Genomic DNA, 9,108 nt, shown 5'->3' on the forward strand with positions numbered 1-9,108 from the left:
TTTCATTTCTCATCAAAACTTTATTTTTTTTGTGTGATTTTCTGTAAAAATTGACAGTTGCTGTAGCTAATCCCCATCACATGTATGTATATACATGTTTAAATTAACCTTCATTTTAAACTGCAGTTCATAACACAGCTCCTGCCAATCATCCCGCTGATTCACATGCAGATTCAGGGTGATGGATCGAAAAACAAGGAATCAGTGCCATACATGCTTGTTATGCACAACTTTGATTTTCCATTATTTCTCAACTTAAAAAATAGAATAAGAGTACATGAAAAGCCTTCACAGTCTCTGACCTAACTTCACTTATGACATAATCCCTCCTTACAAACCATATTGATTATATAAAAAAAATATTTTAATTAACTTGTGTTAAAAAAAAAAAATCAATAGCACACCGATTATTTCTGCTGTAAAGTTATTGTCGTTTAATTGTCCATTTTCAACCTGATCACACTTACAGGTTGTGATAATGATCCAGTGTTACCAAGAGAAGTCAACGTGGAAAGTGGTGAATAAAACCCTTTTTTTGGAAACGTAAAAAGCTTGTTGTGTACATGATATTGGTAATAAAAAAATGTAGAGGAAGAAATAGGAAAAACCAAACTTCAAAAGAATGATGGTTCCTTTAATCGTCATCAAAGTTCTGCTGTAAAAGGAAATTTGCGGCCAAGTTCTCGTTCTTCTCACAAGCAAAGTAGGCTTGTATAACAAGCCCCTCTGGAAATCCTAAGGCTTTTAGCTGGAAATAGAGAAGAGTTGTGAATTATTACAAGACACACACTTGAATAATGAGCAAATGAACGGCGAGATGTTTCTAGCGTGAGAATAGATCACAAACACGTGATTCAGGCGACATCAGCAGCGCTTTGCTTCATATTCAAGCTCTTGCAGTTTCAACTGCACTGAAGTTTGGACTCATGGAGAAGATTAATGACAGTGTGTTGTTGTTGTTCCTCACCCTCTCGATGGCCTCCTTCTCCTGTGGTGTGACCTGGATATAGCTCATGTGGCCTCCACCAGGTGCATCACCTGATGTACCTCCAGCTCCTCCAGCTCCTCCTCCTCCTCCTCCTCCTCCACCACCACCACCACTACCACCGCCGCCGCCGCCACCACTGCCGGCCACAGCCTCTGCATTGGGTTCATTGAGCATCTGGATGAACTGCTCTTGGTGGCTGCTTATCTCCTGCAGCAGTGAATGAGCAGTTTAAACATTAATTTGGACTCAAGAGAAAAAAAATGATTGATAATTCAGTAATGGAGAAATAGATTTCTTTGAATTCCTAGATTTAACTTGTAGCTTCATGTCTTCATGACATTCAGACATATTACAGAAAATACATTCACACACTCTGCCCTTCTGTTATGATATAATAAAAAAAAGGATCCGTAATAAGCATCCAGTATGATTGCATGTTACACATTTGGTTTTAGAGATTCATTCCATGCAAAACTTTATAAATACTGCTCACAAAAACACTGGTTTGCATGATTCCCATAACCTGATCACTGAACTCAAGTCTCACGAAATAAATACAAATACTTTTTCATACTTTAAAAAGCACAGCCCCCTCACAAGTACACCTCCTGACGAGTGAACAGAACATCATGTGAAAAACCATGTGAGTGACCAGTGCCTCCGCTGCTTCTCCAATCAGAACTGTGTGTTGCCCCGCCCTCCTCAATAAACCCACACACCGCGATGCTCTTATCATTCAAAGACTGGTCACGGCATGACGGCGCTTCACCTGCAGCAGCTCAGGGTTTTCCCTGCCGATCTCCTGCAGCAGCGTGGGCAGCAGGGCGGCGTTCTGCTGGATCAGCTGTCGCATCACGTGAAACTGAGGCTGATTTCGGAGGAAATTCAAGGGATTGCCTGAAAGATAGCGTACGAAGGGGCCGTTCACAAATCTGGCTTGTTTTGTGGACACAAATGCATTCTTTTCAATGGTGATGACACATCAGACACTAGGATGAGGATCAGACTGATCCTCAGGGCAGCGATATAGGTCAAACTGGTCTTTGTCCACTCTGAAAAAAGCTTTGAACCTCAATCCCACGAACAAAACTCCTGATTTAGTTGGTAAAGGATAGGATGAACCCAGACATGGTAAGTTTTTTTTGTCTTTTTTCCCCCGCACACACACAAAATCGGACAGCAAAGCTGGTGCAATTTAATCCATTCATTAATTCAGTGAAGCTGCAGCAACGCCTCTGTGTTTTTAGACGCTGCATGCGAGCAAAGAAAGTCAGACACAACAAGATAATAAAGGATAATAACGGATAATAACACAGACCCCAAACACTTTCTAACGGAGACAGTCGAGAGTATGCAAAACACTGAGAGCCACTTACCTCCAGCACTTGTTGAAGACCCAGTGTTGGCAGGGACACTGCTGCCACCTGCAAGTGCAGCTGGAGCTCCACTCACTGGAGGCGCCACCGTTTCAGGACCTGTCAGGTGGCCCTGGTCTCTGCCTGGGATACCCTGTCAGGAAAGCCATTCAATACAGCAATTTAAAAAAAATAGCTGTATTTACATACAATAAATAAGAAAAGGATCACAGACTTCAGAACTACTTGGAATCCATCGTGTGATTAAAAGCGCATTCGTTACAGTCACCGGTTTAACACCACACTTACTGTGAGCAGGTACTCCACAGCCCTGTCTGGGTTGTTGAAGCTCGCTCTCAAAGCTGCCACCACCTGCTCCCTCTCGTAGCCCATGAGCATCATCTCGTTCACCATGGCGTCGTATGAAGCACCTGTCACTACAGGAACAGGTACAACACTGCGATTAACCACACGTTCTTCTTTCATGATGTGCAATATTTTCAAAAGCAATTATGTTTCAGCATTGAAACAGCAATTGTCATATTTTTTTTTTTTTACAATAAAAACACTTGATTTGAATGAAACATGAAAAATATAGAATGTTATAAAGAAAACATGTTCATACTCCAATTACACATGAATGTACCACAGGCAAGTATGAATAAAACAGAATTTATTATACAGAAATATAAGAAAATTTCAATCTGTGTCAGCATTTTAAAAAAACAATGTCAGTTTATTATCATATCTGTGCATAACACAAAGAAGGGAATTTCGGGAACTGGCAAAATGATACCTTTCTCTACCAAGTTACCCACATTAAAATTAAAGATTCACATCAATGGCTATATGAGCTATAATAATTAATAATTAGCAATAGGGCTGAATGATTGTGAATAAATATCTATAACTGCGATTATTTCGACTGAAATTGCTAGTGTGGTATGATTCACCATATGAGAGGGAATGGTACTTTTTACATAATTATTCTTGGACCTGCGAGAAACAAAGATGTTTTTTTTTCAGTCTGTATAGGTCAGGATCTAAAATGGTAATTTTTCACACATTTTGTCTCTAAGAAATATCGTGCCTCCTGCAATTTCAAATTTGCAGCAAGCCGTATTGTGATTTTGATAAAATTTCGATTCATTGTTCAGCCCTAATTACTGTAGCACCTGAAAGTGTGCAAAAGCACACACATCCAAATTAAATAATACTAGGCTGTGGTAGTCTGTGGTAGTCTGAAATAAGCATAGTTGCTTATTTCAGACAATGTGGCTATGAGGAACTGTGGGAATATGTTTTGCACGAGAAGACTGTTTATTAAAGAAACATATACAATGAAAACCTGAACTGTAAAAGAAACACAAATAAAAAGATAAAAGGTGTTGACAGAACATACAAATTGTTTGTTGACAAATGCACTCCTACCTAAGTTTGAAACTGCCTCATCAATGAGGTTTGTTGACGCCTCAGAGCTTCTGCAAGAGAAAACAGACCTGGGGTGAAGCTTGATTCACTCAAAGACACACTGATAAGAGACAAACAGTTCCACAAATCTTTACCTAACTGGCGAGGAGGTCGTCTCAGCAGTTGAAGACTGAGTCTCCTCTGGTTTGTCGTCTTTAGTGGAACATTCTGTTTTGGTTTCTGAACTAGACGACGAGGCGGGAGGAGCTGGAGGAGCAGGAGCAGCTGGAGGAAGTGGAGAAGCTGTAGCACTGGGAGCTGCAGCTGCAGGGGAAGGTGAAGGCTGCGAGGCGGCTGCGGCCGTTTTGGGCTGTAAGACAGTTTTACTCTACAATGTTACTTTAAAAATCATAATTAAAGTGAGCATTTGCAGATAAAACGTCATTTAAATACAGATTATTTGCTGTAATTTACTGTAGGTTGTCTTTATACACCAAAAAAAACCAGACACAATTAAGTGGATCATCATGGACAGGGAAGGTTACAACGTTTTCTATATTTAGTTCATTTTCAAACCTTAGTCACCATGACGACCACAAAGTTCTTCTCATCGATTTTGTACTCTTTGAGGGCTGAGTCATCGTTGAGGATTTTACCTGAGAGGAAAACGGAAAGGAAGAGTCACAAAGCTGTAGGCTTGACCTGCCGTGAACTCCAGAACAACAGGCAGCGATGTTACAAAGGATAGTATCATATCATGTCACTGAGAAGATGTTTGAGCTGATAAGTTGTCTGCTTTTGTCAGAATATCTACTTCTTTTTTTTGTTCTACTGCACAGGTGGGGAACGTATGGCCTCGGGGCCACTATACAGTACAGCGTGTAATGGAGTTAGATCCTGCGAGACGATTCATAAATACAAAAGAAGAAGAAACTGAAACACAATAAGAATAATCAAAGCCCTTTTTTTTCTGAAATAAAAAAAGTAGGCTAATGCCCTTTTTAGATCCACGTGTCCAACGAGCAGCTTTCAGAGGACCACATTCTGACACAGACAGTGTTATGAAGGTTACATTTGTAAGATGCTGTGATATTCAGAAGGAGACTTTGTCGCCACTGCTCCTCCTCACATTTCCTGAATTCAGAACTTTAAAATTGGTTAAATCCTAAATATTACCAAAAAAAGCACTACCACAGCAACCCTGACGTACATCATAAAAAGAGACGAATGTAAGTTAAAACTCTATTTACAAGTAGTTATCTCTCCTGTATATAACTCACTCTTATTTATGTAAATAATGCACATTTTTAAATGTTTCGTGGGTAAATATTTTTAAATAATGAAAATCGACATGTATAACTGTGCGTATAAAATGTTCTCACTGTGATTTATTGCATTAAAACACTGTCATTTTTATGATACGGTTACCTGCACCACTAAACAGATCAAGAACGACATCTTCACCAGGTGAACATTTGCCTGACAATGCAACAGCTATTACTGATGTGAAAACAGATCCTTAATTAAAGAATTGTAAGGATTTGGTGTCTATTACAACATACGTCTGACATGAGATGATTGAGGTAAGAAGGGAGTTTAGCAACTTATGTGGAAATGAAGGCGACTTAACATCTCAGCGTCTGATCCAACTGTCAACGAGAAATAGCCCCATGCTATGACTCAGACACTGAGTCAGACAACAACTAATTAATTTACTAAAATGTAATCAAATCATCTTTGTAGTAATCCCGTAAAAATCAGTTGTGAACCAAAAAAAACAAAAAGAGCCAATGGTAATTTTGTTTTTGTAATGTGAAGAGAAACAACAGGAAGAGGATCCATTTGTCAGCCGTCGACAAACTGCTCCATTAAAACCCTGGAAATGCACAGTGTGAGTGCAGGAGCTATGTGATAACAGACCCACAAATGCAATAAACGACAGCTTTCAAACCAAGTTGAAATGTATTCAAATATCAGAAACATTTGACTAATAGTAATGAAGGGGCCAGATATAAGAAGCAAAAGCAACACAAGCTGGTACACACTTCATTAGTGAGATATTACATATCATTTTAAATGTCTCTGTGTGTTGCATGTACTTCATGTTTTGAAATATTTGAAAAGGTGTGAGTCAGGGAACCCATTTTGTCAGGTCCTAATTCTCACTTTTACTGGGATCACCGCCATATTGCAATATCCCTGTCCTGCCAATTATCTGAAGCCTGGACTCAACTTTTATTCATCCATTGTCCATCACTTTATCCTCCACATTAAGGCCACGGGAGAGCTGGAGCCAATCCTAGCTAACAAAGGGCAAAAGGCGGGGCACATCCTGGGCATGACGCCAGTCCATAGAAAGAACAACCATTCACTCTCACATTCTCAGTTTAGAGTGTCCAATTAACCTCTGCATGTTTTTGGACTCCACACAGAAAGGCCCTCAGTCGTACCGCTGTGAGGAAACCATTCCACCGAGTGGCTCCTTGAGTCAACTTTTCATTCAGTATTTGGGTACACACGGGCATTCACAGTGCCATCTGTAAATGTCACCTTCACACACATTGGCACCACATCAATAAAGTTGTCTGTAAAAAGTGAGGAATAAATCCAGTGTCTGTAGCCTTCACAACACTAAAATAAATAGGATCAATCCTTTGAATCAAGTGGACTGATCCTGTGGTGTACACGTCACGCTACAGTTCATTATACTAATGTGGAGTGTTTTTACAGTTGATTTAGAGTTTTGTGATGTTGTCACTTTGTCTTTTGAGGTCTTTCTGATGTGAGAGCAGACAGGAGGAGGTGAGATGTATCAGTTGCATTGTTTGCAGTGTGACCTGCAATTGCAACCTTTTTACAGACTCTTACTAACACCAGATTTTTCCCCCAGACAACTTTATTTGTTGATAGCCTTCCGGAAGTGACGAATTTAACAAATAACATAGAAATTTCAGAATCAAATCGTGGATTCAAGCCTTTACCAATCGAGTTAATCATTTAAGTCGTTTCTCAAAGGGAAAAATCATTGACCTGCTTCGGATTTTTTATTGATTTGCTGCTTTTCTTTGTCTTGAAGTGTCTTTTATTGCTTTTTACTATTTGTGCAACTACTGGTCAGACAGAGACAATCATAAGTGACTGCAGCCCAAGTGAGAACATTCAAAAACAGCAACATACCAGCATATATGAGCTTTAGTCCAGCAACTGAAAAAATCTCCTTTCCCTTCTCCTGTTCAATCCTCTCTTTTAGAGTCTTCACCTGTGAGGGGAAAAAAAACAACTTTTACCTGCCATGACACTTTTCTAGTCTTGGTTATATGACATTTTTTTACTAGCACAAGTTAGAAAATAAAAGTACAAAGTGTGAACAAGGTTAACTACCAAAGAGCATCATAAAAAAGCAGACAAAATACTTACAGCTCCTGATTCAAACCAAACCAAATAGTGTAACTTGTGTAATATACAACACTTACAATTACCAAAAAAGACACTGACTCCATAATACAAACTGACAGTAAGACAAAGTTTTAAGACTAAATCTAACTTCATAAAATGTTATTTACATGTTAAAGTCACTATAAAAGCCTCGTTGAAGTTGTATTAAAAGGTACAGGGTCGGTCAGGTCTCAGTTATTGACGTTTTGAGTAACATTTTAACATATTTAACATATTTAATCACTATCTTGATAACAAGTTAAGCTTGACCCACTAGATTAAATGACATTAATGTAATGCTAATATGGTGCTAAAAGAAAATGAATGATAATAATTGGCAACTTCTTGTTTCACAATCATTATTTACTTATAAAGTGTTTAAGGGAGGGAATTAGCAATAGTTTCCGGCATTTTGCTTCAAAGAAAAATTCCCCTGTAGGGACAACAAAACAGAATTGTCTTGGTACATGCTACAGCTAATGTTAAGTCAATTTGTTATGTTTTCACCCCATATGGAACCAGAGAAGGGCTATGGCTACATGCTGACATATAAACTACTTTCTTATACAAATATATACATACATTTTTAATAACTCGATATTTTACGGAATGCCGCGTCATAAATAAACCACACCACTGGATAGAACAGATAATTCATGTTGAATAAATAAGTGTCCTCTGCACAGGCTTATCTGCTGATAGCGAAACGGTAATAAACTGAAGGACTCGGTTCCAGGACATAACCCACTCCCACTCCACCCCCTTCCACAGATGCATGCTCTCAACTCTTACCGTCTCCTCTTCATCGATCTCGACCTTGAACGTCTGCTGTTGCAACGTTTTCAGAGTTATCAACATGTTGACGACCTGTGTTTGATTCCCGCGGCTGGTTTTAACGATAAGGGTGAAACTTGCAAGAGTCTTAGCTGTTTTTGTTGGCTCATTACAAACTGTCAGCCGCCATGTCTTCTTCCCTTCTCTTCTTCTATGTCAGTCAGTCAATCTACAGCGCCCCTGCTGGTTAAGTTTAGCATTACAGCGACGTTTGAATTCAGTTCATCCATCCATCTCAATTCAATTCACTAGGGAGAAATTATAGTATGTTCATGATGCAATTTAATAAAAATGTTCGACTTCTATTATTATTATTATTATTATTATTATTATTACTTACAGTGATGTATCATATTTTATTATCAGTTAATTATTTTATTATCAGTTAATTTTTCATTCTGTTCTTTTCCAACTCCACTGTAGTTGGACAAAAATAATCATAAAATATAGCATGTGATGTTTTTACAGCCCCTCAGTCAGTCAGTGTGCCTCATGTAACATATTAACAGACACAGGATGTAACAGCGAACAATGGTGTTAATTTACTCCACTGGGATGGAGGTACAAATATAGCCTGATCTACACACTCTTCCTAACCCACTCAGGAACACACACACTACTCTGCCCTCAAGCAGACTCCAGTTCAGCTGAAGACACACGGCCGAGCAACAACTCATCCATGCAGGCAAGTAGCTTCAGTGTTGGCGTTAGTACAAACCCTTGAGTCTCACATCTTGATGCTGCCATGTCTGTTACTCACTGTCTTTCCTAGTCCTTCTGTCTCTCTTCATTACTCCTCCCAGTCTCTGTAGTACAATAAGAGCAGTGCACTTGTCTGCTGTGGCCTGAACACAATCTCACCACACACTCCTTATGTCGCTCTACTCAGCAGCAGCAGTGTCCTCCTTTCCCCCTATCCTCACTGTGGCTGTGCCTCTTGCTCCTGTCTCCAGGGGTCGTCAGTCTGCCATCGGCCCCCACTGAAGTGCTGAGCCTCAGAGATTTTGCAGACTGATCTCTAAGTGACTTGGAGATATTTTTAAGTGGTGATGTTAGACATGTGGAATAAAAACTTAGCCCCTTCTC

General features: G+C 39.4%; 1 protein-coding gene across 1 annotated transcript; it reads right to left on the reverse strand.

Moving 5' to 3' along the window:
- rad23b (RAD23 homolog B, nucleotide excision repair protein) lies at nucleotides 1-8,181 on the reverse strand. Its single transcript, XM_058618228.1, has 10 exons — nucleotides 7,981-8,181; nucleotides 6,931-7,012; nucleotides 4,330-4,409; nucleotides 3,909-4,123; nucleotides 3,775-3,824; nucleotides 2,653-2,780; nucleotides 2,365-2,497; nucleotides 1,758-1,885; nucleotides 968-1,195; nucleotides 1-748 (listed from the first exon to the last, which is right to left on the reverse strand). The coding sequence occupies exons 1-10, from the start codon at nucleotides 8,044-8,046 to the stop codon at nucleotides 635-637; spliced, it is 1,224 nt and encodes a 407-aa protein (XP_058474211.1). The 5' UTR covers nucleotides 8,047-8,181; the 3' UTR covers nucleotides 1-634.
- Between the last annotated feature and the right edge of the window lie 927 nt (nucleotides 8,182-9,108).

The sequence above is a fragment of the Solea solea genome, chromosome 19 (genome assembly GCF_958295425.1).
Source record: "Solea solea chromosome 19, fSolSol10.1, whole genome shotgun sequence".
Classification (NCBI taxonomy): Eukaryota; Metazoa; Chordata; class Actinopteri; order Pleuronectiformes; family Soleidae; genus Solea; species Solea solea.